Source organism: Ursus maritimus, unplaced genomic scaffold, assembly GCF_017311325.1.
Source record: "Ursus maritimus isolate PB19 unplaced genomic scaffold, ASM1731132v1 scaffold_23, whole genome shotgun sequence".
NCBI lineage: Eukaryota > Metazoa > Chordata > Mammalia > Carnivora > Ursidae > Ursus > Ursus maritimus.
Genome location: NW_024424786.1, coordinates 17,257,624 through 17,277,231, shown reverse-complemented (window position 1 = coordinate 17,277,231; position 19,608 = coordinate 17,257,624). Strand labels below are relative to the sequence as shown.

At 37.4% G+C, this 19,608-nt stretch overlaps 1 protein-coding gene across 1 annotated transcript in view; it reads left to right on the top strand.

The window, feature by feature from the left end:
• The window catches only part of DCDC1 (doublecortin domain containing 1), a 414,959-nt gene extending 396,785 nt beyond the window's left edge, over positions 1-18,174 (top strand). The window contains exons 33-36 of the mRNA XM_040638911.1: positions 4,234-4,370; positions 5,608-5,790; positions 14,997-15,147; positions 17,814-18,174. Of these exons, the coding sequence (XP_040494845.1) occupies positions 4,234-4,370; positions 5,608-5,790; positions 14,997-15,147; positions 17,814-17,941 (599 nt within the window). The 3' untranslated portion in view covers positions 17,942-18,174. The remainder of the gene's footprint in view (positions 1-4,233; positions 4,371-5,607; positions 5,791-14,996; positions 15,148-17,813) is intronic.
• Positions 18,175-19,608: the final 1,434 nt, after the last annotated feature.

Genomic DNA, 19,608 nt, shown 5'->3' with positions numbered 1-19,608 from the left:
TGGCAATACTTGTTCTCCTCTTTCATTCTCTTTGTCACAGAATCTTAGGTTCCAGACCTCATACTATTCCTAACACTTGAGATACCAGATGGTTCTTTGGGGAGAAACAGTGTATTATGGACTTTAGTCTAGAAAGGAATACATTTCAGGATCTGTAATTGCCATAACAGAATTTCAGCTCTTAAGTGAGCACACTGTCTATTGTCAAAAGCACGTGAATTCAATAAGCAACATAATTAGTTGTAAGTGCACTAGACAGAACTCTGGGTTGAAATGACTATTATTCAGTTCTTTCCAAAAGAATAATTGGGTGTACATGAAAAACATCTATCATGACTGGTAATTTCTGCTATTCCAACTATTACACATTTTCACTATAATGTCCCAAGGGCATGTCTAAAACTAAAGGGTTCATATCACCAGTCCAGTATCTCCTTCATTTCTTCTAGCCATGGACCCTACTACCATCCACCCAGGTGTTCCATCTTAGAAACCTGGGAGTTATCCTTGGCATCGCCCTCTCTCACTTTCTCTAAGCAAATATCAGTAAGCCTTGTTGCTTCCAATCTATCTTCTCAAATGAATTTGGTCTCCATCCCCAACTGTATTATCTAAATTCTAGCTATTGTCATCTATTGCTTGGATTACTGGAACAGCTTTGTTACTTGACTCCCTGCTTCCAGTCTTGACAGTAGTTTCTATTCTATGCATAATGGTGACATTCTGAAGCTGGAGTGATCAGGCGAAAATACAAAGGTGTTATGGTACTCCAGGCATAAAACCTTCCACAGCTCCCTATTATCTTTAGGACAAAGATGAAACTCCTCTGTGGTCTTTCATGATCTGGTTCTGTATAAGCTGCTCTCTTTCCTTGTCCTCTCCACTCCACCAGTTGGACTCTTTTTCAGTCCCCGAGACATATCAGGCGCTTTCTTAACTCTGAGCTTTTGGCAAAATTTAGTTTCTTCTGCCTCAAACGATTCTTTCCCTTGTCCTTTTGGATTGCTTCTACCGATTAAATACTTTTCAGCTTACTTGTTGTTTCTTCCTAAAAGCCTTCCTTTTCCATGTTAGGAATAATGTGGTTTATCATACCTTGAACTTCCCCTATGATAATCGTTACTGCATTAATATAATTACCTGGTCATGTGACTGTCTTCCCTATGTTACATTATAAATTCTACTACCTTCTTATTTCCACTGTGAATACTTGTAGAATGGTTGAACTAAAGAATGAACGGAATTTCAACCATTCATTCCACTGAGTTTTCTAAGGTCTATTCCTGTATCAAACTAAATCAATAAAAAGCAACATACTGAAAATAGCACCAGGCAGAGCTGCCTTTATCGTATTCTGATTTTATATCATGTCTTCAGCTTTTATTATAATTAAGTATTAAAAAGGCATTTATTTAAAAAAAAGCATTTAAAGTTCAGTTGGTATCATCTGCAGTATCACTGTTGATAGATGTCAGATGGAGTCCATTATGGAGGAATCCATTAATGAAATTTCTCTTAGAATTTAATGCTAAGATAAATCTTGTTTCTACTGACAAACTGTTATATTTCCTGCTATTAAATGTAAATTCAATGCATACATATAAAATACCTACTCTGAGGAAGAACTTGTCTAGTTGTTGGGATTATGAAGATAAATAAGAACAAGTCAAAGTTCAGTAACCTGCAGATCCTGTTGGATGGTGAGCTTCTTGAGGATTGGATGAAAAAGGAGGTATGGGAGGTGTGAAAGTGGCTAAGTAGATTATTGTCCATTATCATAGCCATTGGTGAATGCAACAAATGTTCATTAAGCATCTATAAAGTACTGTGCCAAGCTGATTTTACATTTGTAAGTATGGTCATTGCTAATATTAATCACAATACTAGTAATAACTTTGTAGGGTTTTTACGATGAAGTAACAAATGTCAAGTATTCACTGCATGTGTAGCACATAATAAATACGCAGGAAATATTAAATAAGGGTGAATAAGGGTTCCTAAGAAAGCAGCCCATTTTCTGACTTGGGGTCTTAAAAGCTGATCAATGAAATGAAGAAATGGCAGATTAGGCCAAAGTAACACCTTTGTTACATAGAAAGGCAATGCTGGGGCATTGTATTTAGTGTGAGAGCCAAAGTAACACCTTTGTTACATAGAAAGGCAATGCTGGGGCATTGTATTTAGTGTGAGAGCTAAATGGATTTGGCAACTAAAACCTCAAATGAGGTGGGCTTACCCACCAGACATAGATAATGGTGAAACAGGGTGGGCCTTTGATCAAGGGAGGGATGTGGGGGGAGCTGTCTGGGTGAGATTTATAGTTTGAAAGAACAGCAAAGCATTCACGTTCTCTAGTTTTCCCCATTAATTGTTAGCTGTTATCGTTGCTTTCCCCAGATCTCATATGAAATAAAATAGAATATATGGAGAATGTAATAAGAAAATTAAAAATAATTTAATCAATACATTTTTGCTTGGTTTCAATTTGTGTTCTTACCTACATAAATAGTAGTTTGTTATGAACATCTTTCCCTGAACCAAGACCTTTTGTGAAAAATTTATGTCTCTTTATGAAAATTATAGTGCAAATGCATTCAGTTTTTTTAAAGACCATTAGAAGCAAGTTGACAAAAAACAAATAATGCATAATGGTTTTTGCTCTTTTCCTACATTCAAATCCTGGCTCTTAAGAGAGTAAATGATAAACTATTGCTGAGCTCTCCATTGTGGAGCAAAGTTTTACTGTTCAAAAGGCACTATAAATAAAATACTTATGTGTCATAAATTAATGTCGTCTGCCCCTTATGAATAGAGTAGGCTAAAAACTATATTTGCGTAAATTTGTGTTATGTATTTTTCTTGTACCACTGTGGTCTTCTCCAAAGCACATAACCTAATGGCATTGCCACTGTAACTCATTGGCTGACTGATTCAATTATGTTTTCTCCACATCCATAAATTGCACAGAATGCTTATTAGGTACGTAGAATTCTGGTTTCCCTGAAAAGTCATTGCTGCCACTTATTTCAATTGCTGGATCTATTTCCACAAACTTGAGCTCACAAGAGCGCAAATGCTTTATTCTCTGCAAATACTAAAATGTTTTCAAAGAGTTTTGTTTGTAGTCATGGTCTGAAAATCTGCATATTAAGACTCCCTTGGCAACAAAATTAGGACTCGACTTCATGTTAGTATTTCTATTATTTTATCCACCTCAGCGTTACTTTTGCAAAGAAGCCTTCTCTGGCACTTCAGGCTAGGGCGGAGGCCCCTGTTAGATGCTTTTATATAGATCCTGTATCGTGTAGCACGATTGCAATCAATTATTGGTGTAATCATTTCCTTGACGTCTGCCTTCCCCACCAAACTTGAGACAAGGACTAAATCTTGAACATATTTGTATTGGCCTTATCTAGCACGATGCCTGACTGATAGCTGTGCTCAACATAAATTTCTAGAAGCAACATGCAAAAGAAAGCATTATTTTTACTTAAGAAATTTAGAGATCAGTATGAGACTCAGTGTGAGTTTATCTTCAACATGGAAAAAGGAAACAATTCCATAAGTATGATTTTTAAATCTTTTATAATGATTTAACGTGGACTAGTTGAAAGATGCGTACATTCAAATCAACACACTTATTAAATTATTCTTTGGAGTACAGTATTCCAATAAATATTTTCTCTTACCACAGCTTTTTAACAACCTAAAGGGCATAGCAGAGGTGTCAGAAACTAATCGTGCTTGCGGGTATTATTAGATAGAAAAAAAGGCCTCCTGTCTCTTGGGTTAATATTATTTTAGAAGTACTTAATCCCCGGGCTGCTAAGCTAATTGTTGGGGAAAGGCTTATTATTAGTGAAGAGAACAAAACATATGTTCCATGACTGGAAGAGATGATGGGCTATATAGGTCATGGATTCTATTTGACTAAATTACCACTGAACCATATCGTGCAGGAGAGGCCGGGGCCAGTGTGGAAGTCAGCATGTTATCTTTCTTTTCCATCTGTACAGTGAATATGCATATCCTGGCTATTTGAAGCCTCAAGCTCCCATATGAAGAGGCATTGTTAGATATTATTACCTTAGGCATCTTTGCTTTTATGATATATTTAGTATTTTAGCCTATGCTCCCAAGTGGAATGATTTATGCATAGAACGCCAAACCAATTTATTTGAAATCTGAAAGCCCATCTTCGGAAACAACATTACCAGGGACTTCTTTCCCCAGGGCGGCGAGTAGCAGCATGTCAGCCGGCCTCCATGGTTCCCAACAAAAGCCCCGTGCAGCCGGTGGTGGTGGAGGGAGGCTGGACTGAGCAGACTCAAGAGGAAATTAAACTCATGGAACTCATAAGACATACAGAGGTACGCTCTTCAAGACTTCAGACATTAAACACTCTGCCTCTTTAATAAGGTTTTAAAAGTATAGTATTGAATTTTAAAATTACGCTATTAATATATCCTCAGCATCTGGTCAGTTATGACCACATAAGCATATGCCAAGCCTTGAGTTGGCATTTGGAGAGTAGTTATCTAAAAGACAGCCAGCTCATATGAAAGTCTGTTTTGTTTGAATGGAGACCAGAAATTATGACCTTAGCAAGGAAGAGAAAAAGGCCCAGTGGATATGTACAAAGGTAATTATAATAAGTGTAGTCAAGTTGAGCCTTATGGCTTCATTGCTCATCACTCCTAAGGGTATGTCTCAATATGTAGAAAGAGCAAGGAGCAAAATACTAATTGCAATGGAGACATTCAGGAGTGAGGAATTCAAAAAGCAGTTTCAGTCCGATTGGTTAATCAGTCAGGATTGCCAGACATAAAAAAGTCGAGAAGAGAAAGGTCAGCTGTTGAGAGAGGACTGGGGATAGAGACCTGGGAAAACTTTTTGCTTTGTGAAGTTTTTCATCAAAATGATATGTTCTTATTTAATAGGGTTTCTCAAATCGTGAAATGTGTTCAATCTAAATCTTAGGCGTGTGCCCAAGTCAAGGTTACTAGAAAAAAAGAAATTGACATTGCTAGAAATATGACTTCTTGCCAAGCTGGGAAGGATAAATCACTGACCAGGGAATGAATGCAAAGCATTGAACTAGGACATGCTTGAAGTGGGATGAAAAGCTGCCTGGCAGGGGTCTGGCAAAGTATAAGGGTGGCTGCTGTATTTTAAAAGACAGAGAGTGAAGATTCAAGCAACAGTCATGCACATTCCCTTAAGCATTTCTTGGTTAAAGAAAATGATGTTGTGATTCTAATCAAAAACTCATTTGTTAGATGCAGAGAAATTGCTCCGTAGGAGAAACACCACGCAGAAATCCAAAAACACATCTCCATCCATTTCTCCAAATTATAAATGAAAGTTAAGTGCTTTGCCAAAATAAGTGCCTTATTATTATTACTTTAATGGTTATTATTGCCTTTGGTGACTCATGGAAGCAAGGGGAATTTACGGAAGAGTCAGTGACAAGAAAGGGTAATACACTTCCAAAAATTTTTTAAATATAATTTGCAATTATAAGTATTTCTGCTTCATCACATTCTTCATACACACACTAACCAGGCAGTTCTCTAACCCCGGTATTCTCCGGGCTTTTCTTACCAGGCGCACCTTTTAACAGTTCAAGAACTGCAAGCCGAGAGAAATCCTCCAGTTGAAACTAAACGTATCGCCGCCGTAGGGCAGAGCAGCCTGTATAAGCAACCGGATGCAAAACGAGTTTGGATTTATCTAAATGGAGGCAGACCTGAAGAAGGCACTTACGCCTGGGGCAAAACTATTTCAGAGGTAAATCTAGTGTGAAAGGAGATTGCTTCATACGCCTGGATTCAAATCCCGGCTCTGGCATTTCTAGATTATAAGGTTAGGCAAATTATTTTACCTCTCTAAACCTCATTTTCCATCTGTAAAATGGGAATATTACTTTACTCACAGGGTGGATATAATGATTAAATGAGCTCAATGCTGTCTGACATGTGTGTGAATCAGAATATGACACTTGGCCAGGAGGGACCAATGATAATTAAATCCACTGTAGTGAAAGAGGAAAATCTAAACTTTAAAAGAGTAAATAGTTTTCCTGTTGTTTTTAAAACCCGATTCATAAAAGAGTGATTTATTTCCCCATCAGGAATTATTCACTAGATATGTTTTCTATAGGGAAAACAACAGTATTCTTAGAGAAAACCTATCAAATTCTTACTACCCAGGGTCCTGGAACTGTGGCAAACTTTCCACTTTCAAAGTTAAAACATTGACTGAGGAAGCAATAAGTAGCAGTTCATTTATTTTTGTAATATCAAGGATATAGTCGGAGTGCCTGGGTGGCTCAGTCGGTTAAGCCTCTGACTTTTGATTTTGGCTCAGGTCATGATCTCAGGGTCATGAGATTGAGCCTCATGTCTGCTTGTCCCTTTCCCTCTGCTCCTCTCCCCACTTGTACCCTCTCTCTCTCAATCTCTCTCAAATAAATAAATAAACAAATAAACAAATAAATAAATAACGATATAGTTCTAATATTTGACATTTTGCCTTATTCTTTACATGAAGACCTTAGGCAACTACTAAATGGATTTTGGTAGACTTTTTAAAGTCTTATCTTGTGGTCAAATAATTGGCTTTTTTAATTTTGTGAAATGTTTTCATAGAATTTTTGCTGGGCCAAGAAGAAGTCATATAAAAATGAGATGTTGTTTGGAGGGAAAGGCAAGACAGGGCAGTAGACTGACCTGGAGGAGTTCATGGAAGCTGATAAGGATGCATAGAGTAGGAGGTGCACCCCAGAAGAGTTCTAGAACTTTAGCTCAGGGATTTTTAATGAATTTATGCAAAGGTTTTTGGGTAAGAGTATTTATCACAGGATATTTATAACACAGATATATTAGGGGAAAAAAAGCCAGATATATTGGAAATAATTTAAACAGTCATCAATGGTTAAATGAAGTTAAATGAGTTGGTTAAATGAATTATAGTACATAGGATAGAATATTATGACTCAATTAAAATCACCTTTGGAAAGAATAATGACTACTGTCGATGTTCCAGACTAAGTGAAAGACACATAGCATAAAGCACGTGGAGTTGGATTCTGTATATGCATATGCATACACTTGGAAACAAAGATGTATTTTATTTTTGAACGTATTTACTGGATGGTCTGGTTGTTGGTGAGCTAATAAAGGTCACCACCTTTCTTTCTTGTGTATTTTTCTCTGCGCTCCATATTTTGTAATGATGAATACAGATTGTAAGAAAAATGTGTTAGCTAAGGGATCTAACATTCCTCTCAGAGAAGTACTAACAGCATGTGATAAAGGTCAAATTAGTAGTGCAGGCAGGAAGTTCAGTAGGAGTTCAGAGAGGGGAACACTGCCCACCTGGGGTGAAGGAGAAAGGCTCCACAGAGGAATCAATCAGGACCTCTGATGAAACTTGAGAAATGGGTAAGACTCAATATCTTAATGCTTCAGAAAAAGCATTAATAAGGATGAGGGGCACTGAACATAAAGGGGTATCGTTGTTAGGATTCATCAATCATATGACATAGACAGTGCTTGGACTCAGAAATAGGGAGAGATACATACTACTGGAGAGATAGTTTAGAAGCATATGGTGGACCCCACATGCTATCTGTATTAGTCTACTTGGGCTGCCATAACGAAATATCACAGCCTGGGTGGCTTAAACAACAGGAATTTACTTTTCATAGTCCTAGAGGCCAAGATCAAGGTGCCATCAGGGTTGGTTTCTGAAAAGGACTCTCCAGCTTGTGCATGGCCACACCTCACCCCTGTGTGTCCTCACATAGCTTTTCTCTGTGCATATGTGGAGAGAGGGATCTCTAGTGCCCCAAACTCTTCTAATAAGGCCAGTCTTGTCATATTAGTGCCCAACCCTTATGGCCTCATTTAATCTTAATTACCTCCTTAAAGGACCTTTCTCCAAATACAAACATAACAGGGGTTTCGGGCTTCTCCCTATGAGTTTTGGGGAGGACACAGTTCAGTCCATTACACTATCCCAGATTAAAGTGTTTGAACCACTAGCTTTCTCTGAATAAGGTAATGGCATGGTACAAGCAATGTTACAGAGATTAATGTGGTCTCAGATATAGAAAGATACTTAGGAAATGTCTAGAAAGTTTCTGAGTATTGTTTCTTTCTTTGCTTTATTATTATTTTTTTCAAAGATGTTCTTTCTGATATCTGTCCTTTTCTTTTCCATGCTGTCTGTTTTTGTATTTGGGAACTTGCATGAGATCCTTTGTGACCCGTTAGAAATGTTTCTGTTCAGGCTATCAGGCTATAAAGAATATGTCTGGAGAGTGCACTGTGTGTGAAACAAATAGACAACAGGAAGAGTAGGACTCAGATTTCACTGGGGAGTCTGGCTAACACCACCAGTTCCAAAGAAAGCCCGTTTCAGTGGTTGGTACTTTTACCAGAGAAATGAGGAACAGAACACATTTCAAAGTGCTTCCCTCGACTTTCTGTAATAAAACCCCCAGATGGTGTTTGAATCCCATCTAATGCGGACTTTCTCTCGGCTTCTTTCACTGCTGTGGCTATTCTGGATGATTTAACCACATTCTTCCTACCCACTCTTTGAACATTGCTAGAGCAACTCTCATCTCCAGCCGGTGCAGGCTCATCTGTCATCAGTGCGCTAAGGCGCCTCCCTCCCCAGGGTTAGTGGCTCTTTCCTCAGGGCCAGCATCTTTCTCTGATTTATGGCTGCCCGGCCCCTCCTTCTGTGGTCCTGATGCGTTTGTCTTCTCCATCCCTGCAACATCCCTTTGATTCTACAGAATCTCAAAACCAGTGTGTTCTCTCTCAGCCGTGCACAGCTCTCCATGCATAAGCGGAAGCCGAAAGGAGGGAAACAGGTCCTTCTGATTTGTCAAGGCAAGTACCTCATGCCTGCAGGGCATTTGCAGTAGTTCTGTGATGCCCGCGTGCCCTATCCTGAGAGGACTAGTCTGTGAAAGCTAAACCCACAAAACAGATCGTGGGTAAGGAATTATGCCAGAACATTGTTCCCTTATTATGAGCTTTTGTTATTGCAAAAATCACACGATTTAGATGACCCGCTGTAAAGAAGATACTTGAGTAAGTTTAGATACATTTGAAAAACCAAGAATTTAAGAATGTCATTGAAGGTCATAAGCTGACTAGATATTTTAGAGCCTTTTTGTACTGAAAGTGCCTTATTTCACCGTTTTTCTTGAAAGAATTTTGTGAACTTATTAGCTTTGTCTCGTGTAAATAGATCTTTGTGAAAACCAAGTGAAATAGCTATGTATTTAAGTCACGTTTTGCATTTAGTGTGTGCTTTTTATTAAATAACATTCATTTTCTAATTATAAACAGCACACACAATCAATAAATAAAATAGTGACATTTTAGCGGTAAAGTCAGGAAAAACATTAAGAATTACTTTTATGTAGGATCTTTTCAAGGTGCAGGAGTTTTTCCCAGAGACCTGTCCATACATATTTTAGGGCAGTTTTCCATTGCTCCCACCCCAGATAGAAACCCTGTTGTGAACTTGTTGGTTGTCTTAAAGCAGAAAAGCAAATTAACTGCTATGGACTGAATTGTGCTCCCCACCCCCAAATTTTTATGCTGAAGCCCTAACTCCCATGTGGCTGTATTTAGAAATATGGCTTTTAGGGGGCGGTTAAGGTTAAATGAGGTCACAAGGGTGGAGTCCTAACCTGATAGGATTTGTGGCCTTTGTAGGAAGAAGAAATGAGGGCCCTCTCTTCTCCCACCATGTAAGGACACAACAAAGAGCCAGGGAGAGAGTTGTCACCAGAAACTGAATCCGCCACCACCTTACTCTTGGATTTCCCAGCTTCCAGAACTGTGAGAAGTAAATGCCTGTTGTTCAAGCTGCCCAGTCTATAATATTTATTTTGGCGGTTTGAGCAGACTAAGATAGTGACTACTATTATGGAAAATCCAGAAACATCACAAAGAAAAACCACGTGAATCAATTGTAATCTCTATGAATTTTTTGATTATTTGAATCACATTTATTCTGTTTTCAAATTATATAAAAACATGTAGTCACTGAATTAAAATTAGAAAAAGGACAAAGAAGGAAATGAAAATTCTATCACTCACAAATAACCAGATATAATTTTAGTGGCTATGTTTCTATGGTTGCTATATAGTTACAAATTTTTTTTTGCCATTGTGATCATAGCAGATCACATGGTATATATAATTTTGCAACCTGCATTATTCACCTAACAGACTATTGTAACTTCCCCCCATATATATAACATTATTTAACAAAAGAATAATTTTTAATAGCATGGTAATCCATCAAATGGACAGATTATTATTTATTCATCCAGTTTTCTATTGTTTTTCATTTTAGTTGTTTCTAATTTTTTGCTGTCATAAAGCATGTTCCATATATATGACATATAATATATTTTATATCATATAATATATAAAAATATAATTATACATATATATGTATTTAATTTTCTGATTATTTCCCCAAATAAATTCTTAGAAGGATTGCTGGGTCAAATTATATAAACATGCTTGAGAATTTTGGTAGCTATTGCCAATAGTGAATGAGAGTTTCTACCTACCTGTTGTATACATGAGGTGTTAACAATGCTAAATGCAGTCATTTAGAAACATGTATTTGCAGGTTTGACAGGAGGGAGTGTTATATTCATGCTTTAGTTTATATGTCTTTAATTGCTTGTATAAGTGGTTTTGATTTGATTTGACTTGACTTGATTTATCATTTATTAGCTATCCACAAATTTCCTGTTAAATCCTTTGCTATTTTTCTATTGGACGTATTTTTCACACTGATACAAAGTTTCTTTTTTTAAAGTAATAAACCCGACTACATGTAACTTTATCAGATTTATTGTAACAAATTTGCCATTGTGTCTATGGGTTTTTTTAATGTATAGAAATTAACATATTTTAAAAGTTTGTTCTTTTGCTTTTAAATGTTCTTTTTTTTTTTTTTTTTTTAAGATTTTATTTATTTATTTGACAGAGACAGCCAGAGAGAGAGGGAACACAAGCAGGGGGAGTGGGAGAGGAAGAAGCAGGCTCCCAGCAGAGGAGCCTGATGTGGGGCTTGATCCCAGAATGCTGGGATCACACCCTGAGCCGAAGGCAGACGCTTAACAACTGCGCCAGCCAGGCGCCCCTGCTTTTAAATGTTCTGATAGTCTTTTACTATCCTGAGGTCATAGAAAGATTCATCAGATATTCTTCAAATTTTTTATAATTTTGTTTTTCTCTTTTACTGTTTAAACTGTGTGAAACTCTCTTCTAGCGTAAAATTTGAGTGAAGCTGGTCTCTGCTTTATTTGTTGGCTTTAAATTATTATCTCAGCCCTACTTACTGACTAATCCCAGCTGAGCTGAAATACAAACGTTTAACATACTAAATTCTTAATCAGCTTCTGCTCTTAAACAATCTAATATAGCTAATACCTCTTGAATTATTATAGCTTTATGTTATATTTTAATATCTAATAGAAATTGCCTATCATATTTTGTTTTCAAATTTCACCTGAATATCCTTGCATGTTGATGCTTATAGATGAATTTGGAATTGCATTTCAAAATGTGAAAATCATCCTGCAGGGGTTTTGACTGTAATTGTGTTAGGCTATTAATTAATTTCATAAAAATCAACACCTTTTATGATATTCAATCTTCACCAGGTTGAATTCTGTGGCATTGTTTTTTATGTGTGTGTATATATATGTATATATTCATATATATGCCTTTTTTTGTCCTTCAGTAAAATTTTGTAATTTTTAAAAAAGATTTATTTATTTATTTTAGAGAGAGAGAGAGAGAGAGAGAGTGCATGGGGGTGGGCAGTGCAGGGGCAGAGGGAGAGGGAGAGAGAGAATCTCGAGCAGACTCTGTGCTGAGTGGGGAGCTCCACACGGGCCTTGATCTCACAACCCTGAGATAATGACCTGAGCCGAAATCAAGAGTTGGACCCTTAACCAACTGAGCCACCCAGGAGCCCCACATCTCACATCTTAAAATAATTGGCATTTCTAATTGGTTTTGCTGTTAGGTTGGATTTCCCCCCAAAATGCCTATTTTTGTGAACAAAAAAAACTATCAATGTTTTATAGTTTATTTTGTTCTTGGCCACTTTATTAAACATTTTTCTCTTGTTATTAATATTTGATTCACATAAATTTTCTAAGAATAAAATCATATTAAGTTCACATGATGATTTTGTTTATTCCTATAGATGAACTATTTCTCTTATTCTGATTTTAGGTTTTATTGCATTGGTTGTAATCATAAAAATGAATGTTCTTAACAAAGGAAAACAAAAAAACAGCATCTTTTGACCTCATGAATAACTAGAAAGTTGGAATGCTTTGGTTTTCTTTTCCTTGCCCATGTCTCTTTTTGATGATGCTTTGCATTTTTACTTTTTTTTTTCTCTATGAAGACTTTAAAATTTTTAATTCATTTATTTTCTGGCCATTTATTTATTTATTTTTGGTAGCAGTTATATCATGTTCTAGTGGTCTCACTGCTTACTATTAGTCATCTTGTATTATGACTTTCCCATAGTGAAGGAGTTTCATTCATTCCTTAATAATCTGAAATGTATGTGGGTGATATGTTTCCTGAGCTTTTGTATACATGAGGATATCTTTTGTTCCCTATAACCAAAAGTAATAATTCAGCTGGATACAGAATTCTTATGTTAAAAACTTTTTTCCTAAAAAGTTCATATTTTATTCCATTTTCTTTGGCATTCATTTTTGCAGGAAACAGGTCTAAATATAACTGAATTTTCCCCCATGTCTGAAATTCATACTTTTCAACTCAATTATATGTAAGTGTTAGTCATTTTTTCATTAACTTTGCCTTGTCCTGAGTTTGCCTATTTGGTCTGAAGACATGGGTCTTTGTTGGGACAGGAAAGTTTCCTTCAGATTTTTGGTTGTTTTTTTTTTTTGATAGTTGCTTAAGTTTAATTTATTCTGAATTCCTCTCCAGTAACACCAATAATGTAGAGGTTTAATATCTGATGTCTTGACATTCCAGATGTTTAACTTTTCTCTCATAAAATTTATGTCTTATGCTTTCTCTATATCCTATGAGGTTTTCTCAAGTTAGTCTTCCCTAATACTGATTTGATTTTCTACAATATTCAGTCTGCTCTTTTTCTGCTTTCAAGACAGATTTTAATTCAACTATTGAGGCTTTTATTTCCTTACTTTCTCTCCTCTTTTCATTTAGCTCTCTATTCAGCCCAGTTTGAAACCCGGTTCCTTCTCTTACTCGCTCTGTGACCTGGGTTAGGATATTTAATCTCTGCTCTCCAATTTTGTCATCAATAAAATGGAGATAATAATTCTTCCCATAGAATGAAATCGATTGTCCTTGGAAACTTTCAGTAAAGTTTTTATCCCGTAGAAATGTGTCAATAAATGTTAACTGCTATTGTTACCATCACTATCATCACCATCATTGTCATCATGTCTGCCTGTATCTCAGTGATACTTCTTTCCTTTAAACTGCTGTCATCCCATTTCTGTGTGTGTGTGTGTGTGTATTTACAGAAGTCATGTTTTACTGAGTTTTGGGAAAACCCAATACAGAATCTTTTTCTAATTCTTCACCTTGAGTGCAGGGTAAAACGTACAGCTTTTTATGTTGTAGGATACTTTCTTAAGCCTCATGTTGTTGCTGTTGTTAATTTTTAATCTATACCCCCTTATACAGGGAAAGATCTTTTGGCAGAAGACAGGATAGGTCAGTTCTCTTTGGTTGCCCTAAGTTTTGACTAGGGAGCCGTCAGGATCCTCTACTGGCTAAGTCCCCAGGCTGGTTCATAGGCACAGTATGGAGTCAGGCTGCCACTGACTGGCTGCTACCTTGCAGGACGGCTAGGGCTACACTTGAGACCACTCTCCCACTGCTCTTCTCTGACCATCCACAGAAGGGAATCTCTTCTTGGGTAATTTCAATTCTTATTCATCCCTTGCCCGAAGTAGTGGGTGGAATCTGCACTCTCTGATTGCTTCGTCTCATCGCTGTCTTGTCTTGCTTCACATTATTGATTCATTTTCCATATGCAAGGCGTCATTATGTGCCCAGTTCTGCCCCCTGCCAGGCTGCATTGTCGTGAGTGATAGCCCCTAAATAGATCTATATTTGGAGCTCGTGTGGACCTGGCTCCTGCATTTTGGCGGAACAGGCATTTGGCATGTATGGGAGGAAAAAGTCATACAGGCAAGTGTGTAGAAACCTCTAATTTTCCTCCTCCTTGCTTTTATTATTCTGTCTTAAAGTCTTATTCACACGTTCATGGAACTGCCCTTAGGGGTCTGGCAACATGTTGACTAATCTTTCTAGTACCATTGACACTTCACATCTGTATATGTATTTTTATGAATATTTCAAGGAAAATTGAGAGAAACTGAATAAGGCCCTTACAGATAGTTTTTAAATTTTCCAAGTTAAAAAGGAAAAAAAAAGACTTTCTAATCAGAGAGTTGAAGAGGTCTTAGACCAAAACTTTGATTTTGATTTTATAGTTGAAGAGACTCTTTTCATAGAGAAGTTGCCCGACTAGTCTGAGGGCAGACACAGGCCAGAGGCCCAGGTTTCCCCAACTGTGAGTCAGTGCTTTTGTCCTGTGGGTTCCTTGCTTGTTGAAAAAATATATATATTTTCTGCTATTCTGACAAGTGTAGATTCTTCAGCCAGGGTCTTTCATATTTAGGCGTTTTTTAAACAGCAAGAAGCCTTCTTCCACGTGGAAATAGAACTACAAGGAAAAATCCACTAAGAGCACTGAAGTTCCTCTTCCCACCTCCTTCTATAACTCTTTCTAAAAATCACAGTGAAATAAATAATCAACCTGAGATAATAGTTCTCTTAAAGGGGTTGATTCTTTAAGACTTAATCATGTGGTGACATTTCACATTCCATTACGTCCGTCCATCTATGTTTCAGCTGCTGGATGACTGCTCCTCTCGTCTTAAGCTGGCCCGCCCAGCCAGAGCCCTGTACACCCCTGATGGAGAACCAATCCTCTCATGGGACGGCATAGAGCGGGACATGGTCATCTGCGTGTCCACAGGACCTGGCTTTATAACTCAAAGAGGTATGAGGGACAGTCTCTTTTCCATCAAGTTTTTGAAGAATTAAAACATTCAGTTTTTTCTTCAAAGAGCTTGCTTTCTGAATTTTATATCCCATTGTGATGCTATTTAATAATTATCTTCCTCCACACTTTTCTACTCCATGTTACTAACGTTAGATTTATATACTTCTGTGCTGGAAACTCACTGTTGACATTGTTTGCACTCAAGAATTCAATCAAAGTTCTGTTAGTCTTGAGCCTTATCCAAGGGACTTATTTGCAGAAATTCTAAATGGCCTCATTTGAAGGTATTCCCTTAGCATGAACCCTGAGGAAAGGAGGCTCTGTTGACTTCCTACTTTCAAGTTATTTAAAACTTAATGGTTTCTTAATAGCATCTATACAGTTTGCAGATTTCTTTTTTTTTTTAAGATTTTATTTATTTATTTATTTGAGAGAGAGAGCATGAGCAGGGGGAGGAGGGGCAGAGGGAGAGGGACAAGCAGAGTCTGAGCTGAGCAGGGAGCCCGAAGAGGGGCTTGATCCTGGGACTCTGAGATCATGACCTGGGCCAAAGTTAGACACTTAACTGACCAAGTTACCCAGGTGCCTCAGCAGATTTCTTTTTTTAATAACAAGGATGTATATGGTCATTTTATAACATTATCTATTCTTTGCTAATTTTCTTTTAGAAGTGCTAGAAATGGAAAAGAACATATATTTGTTATTAAACCAATTCTTGTCCTTTATCCTGTTTGCCTGAGGAATTTAAAGCCCCTTTCTGGGGGTAGGTATCCATTAACAAAGACATAATTTTCCGGAATTCTGAAGAACATGAAATCACTTTAAAGGAAATCAAAAGATCAGGAAGTGAATTACCTGGGATCCCTAAAAGAATTAATACTAGATTATTTCTTTTAAAAGTCTCCATAAAATTGTTATTGCTATATTATATGTAAGGTACAGAAACCAGAACCTTTTAAAATAGTTACAATCATATCTTTACATTTAGCCCAGAACAAAAATATAGGAATAAAGACTGAAATGTAGGAAGACAAGGATTTATTGGGATGCCTAACACTGCTGTGGGGGATGCCACAGCTATTCTTCCTACATCAAGAGGCTCTAATCTTTGTATTCTTTGTAGACTGTTGTCTCCATCATTCACCATTACCCCCCACCCCAGCTCTTGGTGGCCCTCATTATGTGGTTGCTTAGAAGAACACACCAATGATGGGGTTCTTATCATTAGTGGGTATTAGTTGACAGTTTTCTGTGTTCCCAAACTACGTAGCCCTATAAAAGAAATATAAGCCAAGGTTCCTTCCCCAAAAGAGTTTTCGATCTAGCTAGGTATATGACACACTTGAAATATTACAGTACAATTGAATAGTAAACAAGTGGTGCAGTAGGAGGTATTTTTCCAGTTTCTTCAGCGTTTATGCTTAATCTTTTATACTCTTGGGATGGTCTCTTTTTGCCTGGCCCCTACCCTCCTGGCCTCACTGTGTTCGTTGGACCTTTCTGATAAATAAATCTAAGTATGCTTCAGGCAAGTAGCCAAAAGGATATCCAAAACACAGAGAGAAATGTAGGCCCCCTTGCCAGATAGCAAGCATGTGACCAAGAAAAATTGAAGGAGAGAGAGAAAATAGGAAATGCAGGTATTACTTTCCCTACCATTTTCCTCCATGTTAGCTCTGTGGTGAAAGGAAGGCTGTGTAGACAAACATTTATTTTTACATCTTTAATTCTGTGACCACATGGATTACTATGATGTGAAAGTTGATTCTTTTCCTCTGGAAGTAGGTTCCCTTGTTCACCTTCATGGTGAAAATGTTAGTGGTTTTCCCCAATTGTCTAAGTTCTTTTCCATGGGTGATACGTATCCTAGGAAATCTGACTGGTAGAAGAGTTTAATTAAGTTGTTCTTCAGAAATTTATTTTATTATATGAGTTGCCGTTTATTGTGTTTCCTGAAATAAGTAAGTTAGAAATGATAATTAAGTAGAAATCTAAATATTCAGAATATTTTTAAAAAGAAGAGAAATGCTACTAGCGTGCGCGCACACACACACATTATTTATGAAGAGACAAGGAATCATCCCATTCAAAATTTTGCTGTGACCTACTGGCTTAACTATGTGGTAGAAAATAAGGCAGCCTGGGAGTTTCAAAACTAACCACTGTATAATAACTTATTTTATGTACTATAGAGTACAAACATTTAGCATGTGAAAGTTAGTCCTCAAAGAATCACACTGGGTTTTTGAAAAATGGATTTGTTTTGGCAAAACAAATCAGATGCTGTTAGAATGGTTTCTTTCACACAAACCCCCAATGAAATTAAAAGAGTGCTTTATGCCATTTGTCATCGAATTGGAACACTGTTCTCACTGCTGTGTTTACCGTCTTTTCACTGGGTTCAATTTCTAGACCACTCCCAGGTTAGCCTCCAATTCAGGCTTTGTACAAAGCCTGGAAGGAAGCCCTCTCCAGAACTGCTATTCTGTGGAAACCCAAAGAATGTTAACACGTATCTGATGTGATAAGCAAGTCAAGTGTGTAATGAGGGAGTCCGGCGTGGGAGTCAAGGATTTCTGAGAGATCTTCGAGTTTTCTTCTTGGACTTTTAATTACTTTCTATAAATACATTGACACGTCTCTCAAAATAATCTTTTTAACAGAGTTAAAGCAACTGATGGAGGTCAGAGCGAATTATGCCAGAATCCGAAGGCAGCAGGGCCCTGAAGCCACAAACATTGTGGTGTCACAACCTGACAAGCTGCAGTTTCCGGTACATCTACACGGTTAATTTCTATGAGAGCCATCGCATTTTGTGCTGTATTTTGCTGGGATAACTCTGTGTATACACTCACATGCTTGCTATGATATGACAGTTATTCATCCTTTCTAATTTTGTATAATATCTTTAAAAAAGTTATTACCCTCCACGTTTTACATAGAATGGCATTTGATGCCTCAAATATGTTCTTAGAAAGGCAACAAAACTAGACAAAATAATGTCAGTAAAATAACTATCTTAGATGTATTTTCTTCCAGAAAAAAACCAGGAATCTACTATTATTATTGAAAAATAATTTAGTGGAGTCAAGTAATATTATATATATACATTTACCTATATATATATATACACACATATACACACATGTAATTTTTATTTATTATAAATACATCGTGTGTATTTATATATATAATTTAGTGGGGTCAAGTAGTGTGTGTGTACATATATTTATGTAATTCCATAATAAAATAGACTGTTTGACCACCTAACACTAAATTTGACCCAAACTGACATTTTTCCGTTTCACCCACCATATTTTCCAAACCTTCATATTAAAATCCTACATTTACTGATTAAAAATGAAATGGCTAGAGACCACTGAATAACACGTGAATCAATCTTTCCTCCTCCAATTTCCCTTCGGTTTGGCCTGTGGTAGCAACGCAGGGCTCTTTATGGGGCACAGCTGCAGAACGTGTCGGGCACAAAAGTGAAGCTAGGTAATTCCAGACTAAGCTCAGTAAGCAGAAGTCATAGACTGTATTGTCAACACAGAACTTAGAGAAAGGATCTACGCACTGTTAAAAAGAAAAGTCACAAGGGGCGCCTGGGTGGCTGGGGCACCTGGGTGGCTCAGTCGTTAAGCGTCTGCCTTTGGCTCAGGGCATGATCCTGGATCCCTGAGATCAAGCCCCGCATCAGGCTCCTCCGCTGGGAGCCTGCTTCTTCCTCTCCCACTCCCCCTGCTTGTGTTCCCTCTCTCGCCAGCTGTCTCTCTCTCTCTGTCGAATAAATAAATAAAATCTTTAAAAAAAAAAAAAAGAAAAGTCACACAAGGAATCAAGGGAAATCCCTAGCAATCTTAGAAAGCAACACTCCAGGAAGAGAAGAGAAAAACTTATCTGTTAATTTCTTCCTGCAAAGAAGAAAGCCTCTTTTGTTGTTGTTGTTTTACATAGCAGTGACAAAGCAGAGTTTGGTTTCCGATCCTGGTCGAAAATTTCAAGAGAGCTCTTCTTCTCTCTCTTCCTCTGAAAGCCACTCACAGCTCTGCCTGAATATAAATTGCAACCTGGCTAGGTGTGTACAGAATGGCTCAGCTGGCTCACTCCTCAATCCGCCACTTTAATGTGATGCAGTAGATCATGTCTACTGAAGGGGGGCTCTTGGTAATCGTGCAGAAGGCCTCGTATTTACTCCCAGTCTGCAAATCAGGAGGGCTGCGTGAATAAATTCCTGCTGCTTCCAACACCACTAAGAGGAGAGCACATCGAGGTGAAATTTCACATGTTAAATCCACAGCAGTTTGCCCTTTTGCAGACACTGTTGTGCAATGTTAGAGATGTGAAGGCTTCCCAGAACAGCCTTGTGACACCTAGGAGAAAAAGATTGCATGTGACCCCCATTTTTCTTTTTCTTTCTTTCTTTTTTCTTTCTTTTTTTTTTTTTTTTAAGCA